Here is an 18,004-nt window from a genome sequence, read left to right on the forward strand (position 1 = left end):
GCTTCTGTGTGTCAGCTACTTCTTAAGGTTTCTCTGAAAAGTGAGGTGGAAGTTTTACTGATACTCACCAGGAACCAGCTGGGGCCTTTCTAACTAGTTTTTAGCCCAGTCCAAACCCACTCCCTCATCCTTAAAATTTCAAAAAGATGTAGCTCCATTACTATCAAGCACTGGGTTTAAAATTATGTACAATTAAGAAAAAAAAAAGCCTTTTCCAGATGAAATAATAAACTCAGCATGTTAAATTTATAGAATTACATATTTACACTGTAATTTTTTATTCAAAGTAATAAAACCACAAGTAATTTTTTAAAAGGAAATAATATAATTTTCAAAGCTGCAGAATCTCCAAACATGTTATAAATTCAGCTGAAGTCCGATACTGCTTTAACAATTTGAGTGATTAGTGGGTGATGAGGATCTGAGAACTCAAAGGAATTTCAATATTGTTCTAGGCTGTTTCCTAACCTCAATCCTAGCCCAGAAAATGCTTTCCTGCAGAGATTAGCCCTTCTTCTTGAACTGAGGGATTTTTTCATATATTTTGTGTTCCTAGTAATGTCATCAAACTGTCTCTTCATATTAAAGAATGGACACAAACACCATGTGTGCAATAGCCTGTCTTCAATATTATTTTGCTGATTCCAGGCAGACAATACAGACACACAGACATTTTCCTGTGAACTAACCCTCCATAGTTGATGTGGTTCCACCACTCTGAACTTTTTTATTTTAAAGCAGGTTTGTGGAGAAAAAGGAATCTGACAGAGCATCTGGCCAACACGACTTAGCATCTTCAAAGACCCAGACAAGGGTGTAGGACTTTCTTTGCACATGAAAACAAATCCAGGGGAGCGGTGAATATGCTGGAGTGCAGGGATACCTTTCAGAGGGCTCTTGATAAGCCGGGAGAACGGAAGTAACAGCTAACAAATGCATGAAGTCCAACAACACCAAAAGCAAAGTCCTGAAACTTGGACTGGGACTCTGCAATTCTGCAGAAAGGACACAAGTGTGCTTGTAAAGCAGAAATTAAATATGAGTCAGCAGTGTACCCTTACAGCAATAAATTACTGGAATACTGGGCTATATTTGCAAGAATCAGCCAGGGGTCAAGAGAAGCAATTAGTCTACTCAGTGTCCATGAGGCCACATCTGGGTGTTCAGTTTTGAACACCCCAGTTCACAAGAGGGATGGGTACACTGGAGGAAGGCCTGTGGAAGGCCAGTAATCTGGCCAGGCAGCTGGAGCACAACAGATGAGGAGAGACTGAGAGTGACACATTGTTTCAGAAGAGAAGGTTAGGGGGAAATTTAATTGCCATCTTAAATTACATATTAGTTAGGCAGGAGACTTAAGTACACAGCAAAAGGACGGAAGGCAACCGTCACAAGCTACATCAAGAGAAATCCCAACTCAGGATAAGAAAAAACATTTTAGTGAGGGTGATTAGGCACTGGCACAGGTTGCCCAAAAATACTGTTGAATTGCCATCCTGAGAAATTTTCAAAACTTGCCTAGACAAGGAAGTGATCCAACTCTGAAGGCAGCCCTGCCTTGAGAGGACGTCTGGAGGCTCCTTCGACTTAATTTACCCTAGGAGTCTATGGGTCATTAATAAAAAAGATAAAGGCATATCTTACTCCAGCTAACAATAACATTCTCAAAGGACTGAGTGCCCTTCCGCTATTTCTTTAGTGGCTTACCACTTAAAGACATATTAAGTATTTTTATAAAATTGCTGAAACTACTCATCTTATTTAAGAATTTGCAGAATTGGGCCATTTAGCTTACATACTTTGTATTGTTTTGAATGCATCTTTCTGAATTTTTCCAATTTAGAGCTACATGATATCAAGCCTCTCCTACAACTTTTAAGAGAACGCTATTTTTTGAACACTTAAGCATTGCCCGGAGTTGCTTCATGGAACATAATATTTTAAAACATATGTCTATATTGCACATTTAAAACAGTATCTCCTCCTCAAAGTCTATAAAGTTAAAACATATACACACACGCACATGCAACACATGAAGAAAAGCTTCCCTCATACAGACACAAATCCTCATTTTGGTATAACTACATACAGGCCATAAACAAAAACCTTATATAGCATACACAAAAGTTCTGTGTATACAGTAAGGCAGGCATATGAAGTGGAAAAAGGTCCATCATTTCTCGGTATGTTACATTAAAAAGACAGCTAAACAGATAAAATTAGCATTTCTTGCCTAAAGCAATTGCCTCAATTTGTACATGGGTTGTTTCAACTCCAAATCAGAGCCCATCTTTACTTTAAAAAGAGAAGAGGCCTTGTCGAAACAATCTGAAGAGAGAACAAAAGTTTTCCTCTCTGAAATCATAATACTACTGTATTTATTACCCGTAAGACAGAAAATTTAGCCATATCTTCATTTCGGTAGAGTAAGATGTCAGGAAGTTGCTTGTCCATATCAACATTTCCTCCCTGTATATTTGGATGTTTACACACCATATGCTTAGTGAGTAAGAATACAGACATAGCGTCTCCAAGATTTTTTCTCAAGTATCTTTTAAAGGTCCAAGAGCTTCATTTGACAAAGCTATCTAAGATACAAAGGATCAGCCCAGTTTTCTTTCAGACCAGTTTCACAAACTTTTGCTACAAATGCAACGTCAGTACATTAAATACCAATTGGCTTTATCACGATGAACCCAGGATAAAGCTCATTGTGCTTTGTTTTCTAGATGTTTAGTTCACAGACATGAAAAGCAAACATACAGGACTTCTTAAAGTTCACACATGTGTGCAGCTGGTAGATGGCGGCGTATCTATCCGACTTTTGTTTTCCTTAGCATCATTCAGAGGTGACTCGTCACCTATCTGGCATTTGAAGACTTGCTTGTAGGCCTTCCTAAAATTTTCAGAGAGAAATGCGTATATAATCGGATTCACAGAAGAATTGCTGTAAGCCAGGCAGTGTGCAGCTACTCGGAAGAGAAAGGAGGCTTGAGTCAGTGGGAAATCACCAAATTCAGCCCAGAGATGAATCACGTGATGCGGCAGCCAGGAGATGCCAAAAACCACTACCACCACCAACACAGTCTGTGCTGTCTGAGACAGGGAAAGGAAAACACAGATGTCTGATGAGCACTTGAAGAATCAGCTTTAAACCTGCTTCAAAACCATTGGGGGTGGGGGGAGGGTGGGGAAGGTATACTGACAGAGAACACACTTTGGAATATTTATTACTGATTTTACTCCATTACCTATATGGGCTTTATTTTGCATGGTGAACTACTGCAAGGAGAACCTTAGCCTTGAAAATCCCACAGCAAAAGGCAAATGTATAACTTTGCTCAAAGGTCAAGAATGGTGTTCCCAATTCCCTGCACAAAAGCCTAGCCTAGTCTAAAGTGGACATAAGCTTGATGCAAAATAATTATAACATAGGTATTTGGGAAATCTCATCCAGATCTAATGATCTGTATTTTAGTATGGTGCACAAGGATTTCTGACCAAAATTTCAAGAGAGATCTATTATACGTGAAGGCAGCTAATGGAAGAGCTTAGAGCAGTCTAACACTTTGCCCAAGAGTCTATAAGGAGCCAGGACTTTTTTGAAAGTCTGTCCTTTAAACATAAAATTTCCACGGGGGGAGTCATATAACAACATCTGGGATACAAAGAGGGGAAAAAAAGAGAAAAGTAAGGAACTTGAAATTTCTGGTGATCGCACATTGTCAAAACTAATCTGGAAATTAAAGCTCACCACCAGGCACTAAATCCAGAAAAATGGAACATGAAACACCCTCAGTGCTGCCTTCTGACTCTACTTTTGTTGTCTGGATGGGTCTAATGAACTTTATGGCCCTTCCTCTCATAAACATTATAATTTCTATATTAACACTTTACAACATGATTTTTCAGATAGGTTAGGCTCTTCTTCACAAGTAAAACTAACCCAGTGGCCACAGAGTGATAAATAATGCAGCACAGAGAATATCTACACTTTTTGCTAGTTTATTGAACTTGATCTGTACTTCTTGAATTGATTAATGCTTGATAATAATTCAGACTGACCTACCTGATCACAACATGATTTAACTTATAGAAGCTTACATAAAAAAATAGTTTGATTTCTGTGGCAACAGGCCAAAATAACTTATGACAGATACTGCTGTTGGTTAGCAAAATCTCACAATAGAAACCAAAGGACATTATATCTGTAGTAAATATAATTTGTTTAGTCTCAAGGGTTCATCTGTTTTCACAAGCTGTTCCTCTACTTAGCCCTATGGAGTTTAAGTCAGTTGCCACTAACATACAGCCACATAAATATTTTCTTGTTCAGGTCTCATCAGGAGAATATGTGCTAGCAAGGAAGTATAAATTAAGAGCAGGTCATTCTCTGACCTTTTCAATGTGTTACTATTCCAATTGAAAACACGTTGTCCGGATACCACATGCACAATTACTTCAAAAGAGGCATATTACTTCAGCTTCTTCAAAATTCCCCCAAAAATTACAACAGGAAAATCACTGACTTCAACAGACTGTATAGATGCACTTGAAAGCAGAGGTTGACCCTGTGTCTCTTGTAACTATTTTACTTAAGGTATTTTGTATCTGCAGAAAAAGTAATTTTGCATTAGGAAACCTCACAACATCTGTTTTATCCCATTATTCCTCCTAAGCCTAACTTCAGAGCTTACCTTTCCAAAATCATCACTATACCTTGCAACCAAGGTAACACTAAAGGGCAGCTCTTGTTTTCCTAATGGGAGCTTTCTTAGGGTTTCTCATTAGCAAATAAAACCCACCTGAAATACATGATGTTAATATCGAATGCTTTGTGACCAAAAAGCATGAAAAATAGCATTTAGGCACATTCATATTTTTCATTAACTTTTTTCCACACACATAGCAAATTAATTTTAAGATTCTACTATTGAAATTTTCATAAAGGTTTGGATAAAGCTAGAAATGTATAACTGAGCCTGAAATGCATTAAGAAGGAAGAAGGAAAAGAAGAAAGATAAAGTAATCAGAGAGAGACAGCACACTAGAGAAAACAGAGTTGCTTTGAAAAACACGAATTAGGCCTTACTATCAGAAACTTATTTTCTTGGGCAAAAAATGTTTTGGGCTGCCTTTTTTTTTTCCCCTTTCATTACCAAACCCTGATATGTCCAAACAGTCTTGGGTATGTCTGTAATGCTTTTCCCCAAAGCTACGAAAGCTATTTCCTAGCCAGCTCTGATATTTATTTGCAGTTTTTAAGAGTTAGTGTTTAGAGGACATGCACAGATATTTCCAGTGTGAGAATAATTTAGATGAGAGTAGAGACGGCAATATACAGAATGCCTTTGAAAACCACACCTTTGGCCTTGACTACATTAAGTACAAAAGTATGTAAGTTAAGTATTTTACAGAATCAGGGTCATAAAGCTTTTAATTCTAGGAATTAAAATCTACTGACTAGGATATTTTTCAAAAAAATAGAGAATGCATAAATAATAGATTACTTGTTCCCTGCTGAGCCCCTGTATATCTCATTTACATTGCAGACAGTCTGCATGCCCATATGGTAATAGTGATCAGATCAAATGAAGAGCTGTAGCCTAAGGGGTTTTTCTGACTCCACATTCATAAACTGAGAAGTTAGTCAAATGACTACTGTGGTCAAATCTGCTCAAAAATCAGAACCATATTACATTAACTGACAAATTCAATATATAAACACATCTTTCAAATATTGTTCTAAATGACAAAGCTTATACTCTGCTTTAAAGACCTTTCACAGTTCTACTTGTAACCAGTATAAAATTTGTCTTGAATATAACAGAGGAAAAATGTTTTGTGGAAAATCAATAAAAGAACTGTAGTATCATTAAAAGTCTCTTATTAGACTCCTATCAGGAAGCACAATAAACCTCATTTTAAAGTCTCATCATATACCTAGGAATTCTTCATAAAACATTAAAAAAATCAACTAGTTAAAAAAAATAAATAAAAAATATTTATGAGTTGGGGAAAAATGCCTGTGAGGCAGAAAAACCCATTTAATATTAGAGACAGGTTGTCTCTCCATGTCTAAATTTCAGATGCTCTGGTGTTTGAAATACAGGGATCTCAGCCAATGGCTTGATGCACTGCGATGGAAAACTTGGATCAGAAAAGATTCCAAGCCTGCTAAGTTCAGAGGGACACTGAACATGTCATTAAATACTTAATTTCAATTCCTTCTCTCCATTGCATCTTTGGCAACAATCAACATAATACCAAATTAGTTTAGCCATAAAACTAAAATATAAACAAATAGATATCAGTAATGAAAGCAATCTACCTTTTTCTTGGACGCTTCTGACTTCTTTGACATGTTTCTTAACTTTTTATGCAGATGATTAAGAACCTGAAAAGATTAATTTGCATCTTGTATTTCACCATATTCTAAAATTCAAACCCATATATTCTAGAATATGCTCTCCAGTACTGCATGAGTCGCTTACAAACACTGCTGATCCAATTTACACATTTCAAAAGTGCACAGTATAAAATCCAAAGGAATTATGTTTCTACATCCGTGTGAATCAACAAATATGAAGCCGACCACAATCGAATTCACATATAAAAATTCAGGTGTATTATGCAACAAATGCATGTTACAAATGAACAAGGCAACAAATGGAAACCTATCATGCACCTAGAATTAGCAATCATTCTTCTTCCATAAAAATGTCAATGCTTGTTAATGTAGAATGACCTTTACTTCATGTAACATAAAAAGTGTATGTTTTGAGTCAGAGCTTTTCTGAGTCACCTGCATAATTTGCTTTCCTCAGATGGATGTTTGGTTAATATAATCAGGGTGATGGCGCTATTTGATCTTCTAAAGCCCAGGCTTTCGAAAATAATTTATACTAAAATGTATCTCACATGAGGCGTGACCTTTATCAACAATTTGATGATACTTGTCATGTACCTTTCACAAGTAATTTTTTTAAAATATGTCTCAAAAAGACTCATCATCCAAGAGCAGGGTCCAAATTTTAACCTAATGATTTACACATAAGATTTTGGATAGTGGATGCACAGAGGTGAATTCCCTGCTTTATCTGCAGTCATTATTAACTGAATCTAATATATTCATATGTCGTGATTTGTAGGCATGGGGGGCAGGGAACAGCTGAATGTGTTTAACAAGTTGTAAAACATAAAGAATTAAAAAAAAGGAGATGCTTAATTAAACTCGAGGGTTTCATTAAAATATGGTAAGAGGAATTTTTTAGAGAGAGTGTCAGAGTGTAGAGCTCAAGTTAGATGACGATGATGGTGTTAGCATGCACTTTACATAGCTATAAGATGAACTGAGAACAATTCAATAGGTAAGATCATCCAGGATGAAAAGGATTTTTTTTAAGGAATATACACCTAGATTTTAGGGCTTATAAGGAGATTTCTTGAGGTGGGGAAAAGGATATAAATTCTACTTCTCTTATGTCATCTGGGGACATTTTCTCTGTTTCCTTTGGGATGCACGGGTAACAACTGCCAGGACAGAAACCAGACAAGATGGCCTATAGCCTTGATCCCACTCTGGCATTTGAGTCTTAGAAACATACATAATGAATTAAAAGAAATGAGATGGTATTTGTGAATAACCATAGCTCATCAGTGGATACCACTTTTTACGTATCCACTCTTGGCTACCAGTGAACCACAAGCAACAATAAAAATAAAAATCGCTTGTGGCCGCTTAACATGGGAAGTGCAGTCCATTCGTACTTATCTGTGCACTGACACGTTTGTGCATGAAAGGCTCAGCCCTTCATGCTTTCCCTATTCTGAAACTCTAGCCAAGTTGCTACCAAGGCTAACCTGAGCTCAGGAAAGGCAGGAAAAAAAAAAAAAGGTTTTCTCTGAAAAGTTCTGGGTTTGGCTTCAGCACTTCTTTCTTCTCCAGGATAAAGCAGACCAGAAGGAAGGGACAGATGATCCTCTGGCTCACACACCCTTTATTCACCTGGCAGCACCATGTACAAGACAGCTGAATTGCTTAGTCTGTGGGTGAAAGTGTAACAACAACAAAAAAAGAGCGTGTGAGAAATGCCGCAAAGTTCACTTTGCACCACTGCTGCTTCACCTCTCATACCTCCTTCATGTAACTTATGATAGGCTGTTTCTACTAGACCTTTGCAAATCCCATCACCTGCCACCCAGAGACTGTACTTTACTGTGATTTTCCCTACAGCTCAAAATTAAAGTCAGATAATCTCTTCCCAGAAATCAGAACTGAAAAATCTTCTTTTAAAGTTACAAACACTTTTTTTTTCTTTTGTTCTGGAACTTTGAGCACAAAGTTTTGCATTGCGTCTCTCTCCAGCCAATGAAAGATGGAGCAGACAAAGCTGTTAAGTTGGATATTTAGGGGGCTGGTGGTGTTGAAGATTTAGATGATAACCTTCCAATGAATCCTTCTTAATTTCCCCTCTTTTAGATTATATACATATTTCATAAAATAAGTCTCTGCAGTAAAAACATGCTGGCTCTATGTGGTGGTGTACCAGATGGTACGCAAACCAGCAGCAAGAGAAATAGGCAGAATTTAATTACCTGTCAACAGCAGTAGAACAGCACTCAGACACCTATGCAGGACACCATGGAGGGATATTAAGAGCTATGTTTATGCACAAGCACTACAAGGCAAATCAAAGACACGTCTCCTCACTGCCCTGTTCAAATTACCTCTTCTCTGGGCCAATGAATAATCAATTGTTCCTCTAACAGCCACTGTCACTTCACCTGAATGAATAATAATTTTACATGTGCCTCTCATTTTGGCTCAGTTTATTTCTCTATGGAAAGTCTTTCAAAATATCCACTAATAAATTTACATGTGCATTTTTAACTCACAGAATGAAATACCTTGCTAAAAAACAGGTCACAGCCTTTTCCAATAAGGTGTTACATTTCTGAAAAGTTCAGCTCTGTGGAAAAATTAAGTCTTTACATGAAGCTTTTCTAACTCCAGCTTTCATATACCTGTTGATCAGAGAGCCTGTCTGGCTCTTGGGGAAGGAACAGCTTTTCTTTTTTTCTGGAGATGAGGGTGGGTGCTGCGGGAAGAAAGTTATGCTGTTGTGAAAGAGGGTGTAAGGACACTTGTAGGATCATAGAAGTGTGAGAAGGTCCAGGCTGGTCTGGACCGTACTACCACAACTACCACTGATGGCATTTGGGAGGCCCTAGATTCTGCCTACAAACTATCAATTTCTTAATTTTTTTTTTTTTCTGCAGTTGTTTCAGAGACTACCTCCAGATGGTTTGAGAGCCCAGGCTGAGGGACTATGACCAAAACAAGTTGAAAAGGGGATTTTTCCAATAGGGGAAAGAGTTAAAAAAACACCTTAAACTCTCTGTGCCTATTCATAGAGGTCTACCAAACAGTATAAAAGTTTGAAGTCCACACTTGTTGCAAAGTGTGTTTCCTGTCTGGCTATACAGACTGACTACACCTTCATTATCAGCCATTGAAAATTATGCAGAAGGAAAGACTGCCCATGGTCATTATCTAATAAGAATGAACTGCTTGTTTAACAGAGCTATAATGCAAGCATTACATTATGAGCCACATTTTATAATATGAACCTGATTTAAATTCAAGTGCCATTGCCTGCGATCCATTTTTTAAAATAATGCTGCTACTTCTATTGTCACAACATATCCTTCACCCTCTTTTGTTTAATAGTGTGTCACTAATGTATCATACCCTTTATTTTTTCTTTTCAGTGCAGTTTAATAAAGTTTTCCCTCGCTGCTCAGCAAAATTTAAGGTATCATATCTTTAGACAAGAACCATATAAGCTTGTGTTTTATGTTGAGGGTCCTACTTTTTGTGGCTTACTTTTAACCAAGTCTATAAATCATACATGTCTTTTGTGAATTCATAATGTTCAGAATGATAGATAATAATGGAAACATTCTTAAGGCAATAAATATTTTTTTAAAAAAAACCTTTAACATTATACATCTATTAAAGGAAAAGTTTGCTAATGATTTTAGGTGCCCAACCTAAAAGTTTGATTGAAGGAGGCCTAACTTTCAAGGACTGAACCCTCATAACTGGGTACTCAAAAGCAGACACACCCAAAATGAGTTGTCACATTGCATCACCCTGGCAGATGTCAACTGTTAGAAGCTCACTGGGAATCATTTATCACTTTGCCCTTTAAGAACACATTAGTGAGCAAATGTTGTAGCAATGTTACAGTACACATAGAAAAAGTCAGTTATAAAAAAATATGATCAGAAATACGGTAAGCAATTTAAAAATAAGAATACAGGCTGTCTAGAAGTAGGTAGCACTGTAACTCAACTAATAATGATATATTCACTGCTCCTCTAGCTGGAGTAGTAAGCTCCTTGCAAGACTAGTTCCGTGAGCCAGCAAAAGCTGGTTGCCTATGGATTTGTCATTTCTTGACTGTGTCCCCAAAAAGATGTGTCGTGTCTCCTCCAGAAGTAGAAGCTACATAAGACCTCTTCCCCTATGGCTTGCCTGTCATTTAACAGCTGAGTGCAAACTGACTCCTTAAAGGAGAGAAGATGGAGACTCTCCTCCTCCTTCATTGACTCCTGTTTCCTCAAAACTAGGGACATATCATTCCTTTGGATATTTTCACTCCTCTGTCAAATTTGGTTGAAACTAACCCAAAGTTATTTGTGGGAGAGAGGAAACAGGTAGCTGTACACATGCATGGCGCAGAGCATGATCTCATAAATCTCTGCCTTAGAGAGCACATCACGTGAGACTTCCAGTTCTGATTTTGTGGGAGGATGCTGTTTCCAAATACCTAGCGCTATTTCAGAACTTCCATAGGTTGCAACAGTCTAGCTGGCCACTGGGGAAGATACAAATCTCCCCTAACACAATTTAAGAGAGAGTGAGAAAGAACTTGGCTCCCTATTAGAGTGCCTAAAAAATGAGACTTTCAAAACAGAAAGTTCAATTGCAATTTGCTTATAAGAGAAACAGAACGGCCTTAAAGGAGTCTGGAAAAGGCATTATATTCAAATAGAGAAATGAGTCTCCTTTGTCTTAATCTGCTGTATCAGAAGATTGCATTATTTAGCTGATCCACAGTTCATGAAAACCAGTGAAGTCCATAAGAAAGTAATGCATTTATTTCTATAATACTTCTGAGGCTATTACACAGCAGCGATCCTCTAACCCTGCATGCATCCAGAAGCCAAAATACTTGTACTTCATAGTACTGTAGTGACATCAGTAAAAGCTCGTGGTGACCACTCTGCTGGAGACCTGTGAGAGTAGCAATGGCTTTGACAAATCTAAAACTTCAGCTCCGAATTTCAACTCCTGTCATCCTTAATTCCTCCTCACTCTGCCCCACGTGCCAAAATACTGCAGCTGGAGATTTGCCAGTGGCTCCTAATGAGGGCAGGAGTGAGCCTCGTTGCTGCAGGGTACAAATACCTTGAACAGCCTTATACAAGACATGGCATTTTTCAGCTTCGTTGACACTGGTAGGAACACCACATATCTCCTAGGTGTCTCCTAGAACTCATCCCTTCAGTTTGGGTCCTCCAGCCTGACACCATGGCAAGTAGGTAGTACATACAGGCTCAAAACACATCACCAAGAAAGGGTGAGATCCTAGCCTCGGCAGTAATTTAAGCACAAGATTTTAGGTGTAACTTTGAGTGGCCCTGATTTTATTAACTTGTTCTGGGCATGTATTTTATGTAGAGTTGTTTGGGTTTTGGGTTTTGTTTGTGTTTTTTTTACACTACATATTCATACTAATATTGAGGTACCTACTTTAGTAGTGGTGCTTTGTGACAACATGGTGTGATGTATTGACTATGCTTACATTTTACTAAGTATATTTCTTTTTTTTTCCCCCCTATACTACGCAGTACTGTTATAATTTTGAAAGACTTGTTGTCAATCTTTTGTCATATAATTAGACTTTGAAGGCTGGTACTTTATGCTGAAACTGACGATGCTTTGGCTTTGAAAAACACAAGTAAGAATTCTTAATAGCTGAAAAGCTCCCTCTGCACACATTTGGTAAGTCTCCCTGAAATATGTAATATTTTCTGAAAACTCTGATGATCTATGGCTACAGCAAGTTCCATCTCTCTCACAGCTCAGTCATATTCACCACTGTAGGTGAAATACCAGTGTATTCACCCAGGGGAAACAGAATTCAGTTTATGTACGAAAAACATGTATTTCTTGTCCATTTGTTAGGTCAGACTTGTTTCATTACAAACAGTAATTTAGAAATATTGTCCTTTGAGTTCTGCATAATTCCATTTTAGCAGAGTTGGATGCCATTCTATCCTTAATTTGCACATGACAATTAAGTTGATGTAATACATATGAAACTGAACAGAACATGAAATTATTTGTTCAAATTGAATACATTAATTGCATCTGTTTAACTTGCAAATTAAAGAACTGTCTTCTCGACACTTAAGCAGTCCTTATTTGCAAGAGCAGACCTATTCTCTCAAATGTAAATGACTGCCTAAGGAGAAATCTTGCTTCTGAAGGTTGCTGGCACAGAAACAGGAGGATCTCTGCCCAGTTAATCAGGTAGCAGTCGGTGCTCCATATCCTGTCCAGCAGCAAGCAGTGGACCCTGCGCTGAAGGCTGCAATTAATATTCACAGAACCATGTGGCCGTTTGCCTGAGCAGAAAAGCCCTTAAGTATCATTATTCAGGCACCCTTACTTACTGCTTCTTCCTACCCAGGTCCTCAAGCACTGCTCCCTAGCACCATCTGCCCTTGGTGAAGTTAGAAGTAAATCTCCCCTCTACTCCAACCGGGGCAAAACAGGGCTCCCAGGGACCAGGCAGAACGATGCACCTTTTGCTTTTAACATGTTAACTGGATCAGACCAAACTGGTGGATTTGTGTCATTTTTAAGTACACTGCATTTTAAAGAACTTTGTCTGAAGCCTGAACAACTTGTGGCTTTGTTGTACTTTGAGTTAAACTCCTCATACAGCACTGTAAGAAACAGGAGAGTTGTGTTGACAGAGAAAGCAGCAGAGCACTGGGGCTTCTTAGCATTTTGCAACATGGAAATATGGCAGAGGGGACCCCCAGTAATCACCTGAACAAACCCCTCTCCCCGCCCCATGCAATCCCTGTCCTGACCTTCCTGAACCACACACACCTGTGTCCCCCACAATCATCCCTTCGTTATAAAACCTGCCCTCTCCCTTTGCGCCACAAACTCACCCCCTGTCCAGTTGCCTCCTGACGGTGCCATGTCCCTACATGTGCCCAGGGATGTCCCCACAGCTCAAGGACACGCACCACCACCCCATCCCTTTTACATACCCTTCACCGCTACCTGCTTTACCCCACCTTGGCATAGCAGAAGGAGATGAGCAGCAGCGGGAGCAGATAGCCGAAGACAAATGTGCAAATCACGTACATCTTCTTGTGGCCTGGGTTGGGCCAGTGCTCCCAGCAAAAGGTCTGGTTGCTGGTGTCGCGGTGGAACAGGCGCTGGTGATGAGCCACCGGTGAGGCCATGGCAAAGGAAAGCGCCCAGATGAGCCCCACGCCCAGCAGCGCGTTGCGGGAAACGCGCAAGGCCGAGGAGCGTCGGGAGTGCACGATGGCCACGTAGCGGTCCACTGACATAGCTGAGAGCGTGAAGATGCTCACCAGCATGGACACGGTGAAGAAGTAGTGGATGAACTTGCAGATGAAGGCACCCAGCACCCAAGAGGGGAGGATGTAGACAGTGGACTGGAAAGGGACGCAGAAGAGCAGGTAGGCCAGGTCGGCGATGCTCAGGTTGAGGATGAAGATGTTGGTGGTGCTGCGGCGCTTGCCTGGCTTGCTCCTCGCCAGCACCGTGATCACCAGCGAGTTGCCCAGCACCCCCAGGGCGAAGATCAAGCCGAAGACGATCAAGGTGATGAAGTTGTCGATGCCGATACCGAAGAGGAGCTTCCCCTCCGCCTCCGGCAGCCCGGAGAGGTTGAACTCCCCGCGGGGCGGCTCTGCCCCAGCCCGGGACCGGTTGAGGGGCGCCGCCGCAGGTTCCCCCGGCTCCATCCTCTCCCCCTTGCTCGCCGGCCAAACTTTCCGCGGGCGGCCAAGGGGAGCCGCCACCCCCCGGCACCGCCGACCGCGGCGAGCCAGGGGCAGCCGCCCCCCGCCAGCGCCGGCCGGCGGCGGGGACGGAGGGGTGGATGGAGGGATCGAGGGAGGGAGGTGCCGCCGCGGAGGGCTGAGCTCCCCGGGGACGTCTCCGTGGGGAAAGGAGGGGTGAGGGGTGAGGCGTGAGGGGCGAGGGGATCTCCACACGCACCCCCCTACCCCCACCCCCCCACACGCACCCGGTTTAGCTTGCAGTTGCCTCGGCGGGGGCCCGGGGCGGCAGCCGGAGCGTGGGCAGGGAGCAGAACCGACGGGCCCCAGCCCCGGTCCCCACCTCGGAAAACTTGTCTCTGCTTTTTAGCTTCGCTCCTCGGGAGGCTCAGGAGGCGAGTCTTCCAGCACGGCCGGCTGGAGCGGCGCTAGGCGGGTCCTGCTCGGCTTAAATGAACTCTCTTGCAAGACAGAAATAATTAAGCGCCTGCGTAAACCCACCTCAAGAGGTAGCCGGCAGCAAGAGTTAGTCCAGAGTCCACGCCGCCTATGCTCGCTATTTGCACCCCTTTCACGGGTTTTCATTAATCGTTCTGCGATACGCAGTAGCCCACAGGTCCAAAGGTGGCAAACCTCGTTACTCCTTCCAAAAATGAAGTAAAGGAAACGAAGGTCTGGCCGCTCCTCACGCTCAGCCCACGAAGCCCGCCTTGCAAAGCCCGGCCGCTGCGCGCCCCCACCCCCGGGAGCCGCAGGGCGAGCTTCGGCAAAGCCGGTCCTTTCGGCACCGAAGGAAACGTAAAAACTTCCTCCGGGGTATGGACGCGAGTTCTTGTAAACGTTCACACAGGCACATCCACCTTGCAGGCGGAAGAGATTTGCCTGAGGGTTCGTAAACATTTGTTTTCAAACCGCCGGTCAGTGAGCTACAGCTGACCGCGTCGTGTTTTCTCTCTCTTCCCCAGGGATCTCGGCTGCGAATTGTTAAAACCCGCTTTGTGATACAGGGCGCAGGCTGGGCACACCCGGCGGAGGGCACAGCCTGGGAGAGGCGAGGATGTTTCAACCAGCGCCCTATTTACTGAGGGGCTCAGCCCGGCTCTCCTGCGGGAGCAGCTGGGACAAGCAGGACTGCCCAGTTGTGCAGCTGCAGGCAACCAGCTTTTGCTCGCTTATTTTGCAGCCCACAATTTGACTGGCTTTTTTTACCTTTCCTTTTGCTAGGATCATAGAATGCCCTGAGCTGGAAGGCACCCACAAGGATCAAGCCCAACTCCTGTCCCTGCACAGGACAACCCCAAGTTCACACCATGTCTCTGAGGGCGTTGTTCAAGTGCTTCTTGAATAGCATCAGGCTTGGTGCTGTGACTGCCTCCCTGGGGAGCCTGTTCCAGGGCTCCACCACCCTCGAGGGGAAAAGCCTTTTCCCAATATCCAACCAACACCTCCCCTGGCACATCTTCCTGCCGTTCCCTCGGGTCCTAATACATGCTATCCTGTAATGCTACTTATATTGAGGCATCTGAGCAGCTGCACATCAGCTGACTGCAGAACTATTGACTTCTGCAGATCTAGATTTTAATTAAACTTATGTATGGTCTAGTCCATTATGTTGAAAGGAACACGTAATGGGAGAGCACAATTCAGTTTCTATAGATCTGAGAAACTTTTATTTGGATTGACCCGTTTTCTATGTCCATTGTAACTCAGTTTAGAAGTTACAAATGTATCAAGCAAAAATAAACTAGTAAAGATTCCTGAAAGACTTGTGGGGTTTTTTTTCCTTCATCACTTTGTTGACGTGTTTGATTACCATGCAAACCTCTGTAAGGGATCTGAGAATGGATGTTGTTAAACATTTCTAGAACATATCCGATGTTGTGGACTTTTGGGGAATGCTCTGAGTATATTGTGAAAATTATTAGAAGTTTCTATGGATTTCCTTAGTGTTGCCGACACCTGTGTTTGCCGCTATGAATTCCTTCATATAGTGAAATACAAGAAGCACTTTTGAATATCGCTGATGTTTTGATTTTGAACCATGTCGCATTGCCAGACATCACTCTTTCCTAGGGTGTCAGGAGTGCAGTCCTAGCATTGACCACAACTCTCTGTCTCAAATGCTGCGTTAGTCCTCATCGCTCACACTTTTGCTTTCTTAAGAAATGTTATCTTCTGAAGAGTATAGTCTGAAAGGTGACCAAAAGATATCAGACCGTTTTACAGACAAGTAAGCAGGAAAAGTGAGTACAGAAACAAAATCAGTTTTAAGGGAAAGAAACCTGAAAATCACATTAGTGATCTTGATGGGGGCATTGCTTCTGTTAGCTTCCTTAGATCTTTGACAGTTTTGTGGTTCAAGTTTTGCTTCTCTGTTATGTATATATTGTAAAGCATATAGTTCTTATAAGAGTGTCCCTGAGCATTAGGGGAAAAATCCGCAGAGAACACAACTAGATTGTAGCTTTTCTGTCAGACCTACAGGCTTCAGCTTTTACATCAGTGAAGGGAAGTTCCCACACTGACAGCACTCATGATTCCTCTTAAGATTGCCGTAAACAAACAGGTGTTGACATCTCAATCCACCGTCTTGTTACCTAGACTGAATAAATTTTTATGCAATAGAATCACAGAATCACAGAATGGCAGGGGTTGGAAGGGACCTCTGGAGATCATCTCATCCAACCCCCCTGCTTGAGCAGGGACACCCAGAGCAGGGGGCACAGGAACGCATCCAGGTGGGTTTCGAATGTCTGCAGGGAAGGAGACTCCACAACCTCCCTGGGCAGCCTGTGCCACTGCTCTGTCACCCTCACAAAGAAAGTTCCAATGGAAAAGTTGTTACTAATTCCATACAAATAATTATATAATTAAATACACAAATTAATTGAAAAGCTAGGAGAGAAAATCAGTAAAAAATTCATGTTGTGCTTTAGGAAAATAAATCTCATATCTTTGCAAAAAGGCTCTCTTAAGCATGGGCGTCACGCATTTCCTTGAAGCTAGTTTTATTGAATCTAGTGCTGAACACCTTTCGACTTTAAAAGATCTACTTTTGTTGAAACTAAAATAGCTTATGAACTTCAGAAAGAGCAGGAAATTAAATGCAATCTTCTTCTGTCTGTGGCCAGGATCCACAGTCATCTTTATCAGATGTTATTACTCACTTCCAACAAAAGTATTTTCCACAGCAATCAATGGGAAAAATGGTAGGAAAAAATCTATAAAGGAGCTGGGAAACTAAGTACCCTGTTACGTCTAGACCTACCTGTTTATTCCTCAGTCGCTTAATCCGGAAGATATTACTGAGAAAAAAACATCACAAGGATGCTCTTCCTTGTGCTCACTCTGGTGGTTGGGTACCTTATTTTTTCTATATGGTTCCAATATTAAAACTATTTCACTTACATTGGTACATTTTTATTTCAGGAAAGATAAATCATTTAACAATTCAACAAATTGATTTAAAACAGTCACTACTACTAAAGTCTGTGTTACTATGTAATGTAGATGTAATAAACATATCATCAAAATAATGTCAGTAAAATGCATTTATATTTATAAACGAGCATTCACTTAGCACCTTAGAAATAATAAACAATGCATGTGTTAATACAAATTTCCTATGCTTTTTAGCTACAGTCCCAATTTTCATTTTTAGGGTACATTGACTAAGGCACAATTGGAGGCTGATTATACAAATGTATACATAGGTATATGTCTTTATACATTGTATCATTCTACAGGAATAAAATGTGTATAATAGCACATACAACTTCTTCAAAGATATGTTTCAGTAAAATGCCCTAGAAATTCTTTGGTTTGGTTTGGTTTTTTTCTTCTAGTGAATATGAAGCTGGAGTTGAAGTACAAGCCT

General features: G+C 41.1%; 1 protein-coding gene across 2 annotated transcripts; it reads right to left on the reverse strand.

The window, feature by feature from the left end:
* Window positions 1-245: 245 nt before the first annotated feature.
* Window positions 246-15,067, reverse strand: GALR1 (galanin receptor 1). 2 transcript variants are annotated; one of them, XM_075084557.1, is made up of 3 exons: window positions 13,390-15,067; window positions 6,332-6,397; window positions 246-3,096 (listed from the first exon to the last, which is right to left on the reverse strand). In XM_075084557.1, exons 1-3 carry the CDS (start codon window positions 14,089-14,091, stop codon window positions 2,779-2,781), a joined length of 1,086 nt encoding a protein of 361 aa, XP_074940658.1. In that variant the 5' UTR covers window positions 14,092-15,067; the 3' UTR covers window positions 246-2,778. The 2 variants fall into 2 exon arrangements, with proteins under 2 accessions (XP_074940658.1, XP_074940659.1); XM_075084558.1 differs by lacking the exon at window positions 6,332-6,397.
* Between the last annotated feature and the right edge of the window lie 2,937 nt (window positions 15,068-18,004).

Source organism: Phalacrocorax aristotelis, chromosome 2 (genome assembly GCF_949628215.1).
Source record: "Phalacrocorax aristotelis chromosome 2, bGulAri2.1, whole genome shotgun sequence".
NCBI lineage: Eukaryota > Metazoa > Chordata > Aves > Suliformes > Phalacrocoracidae > Phalacrocorax > Phalacrocorax aristotelis.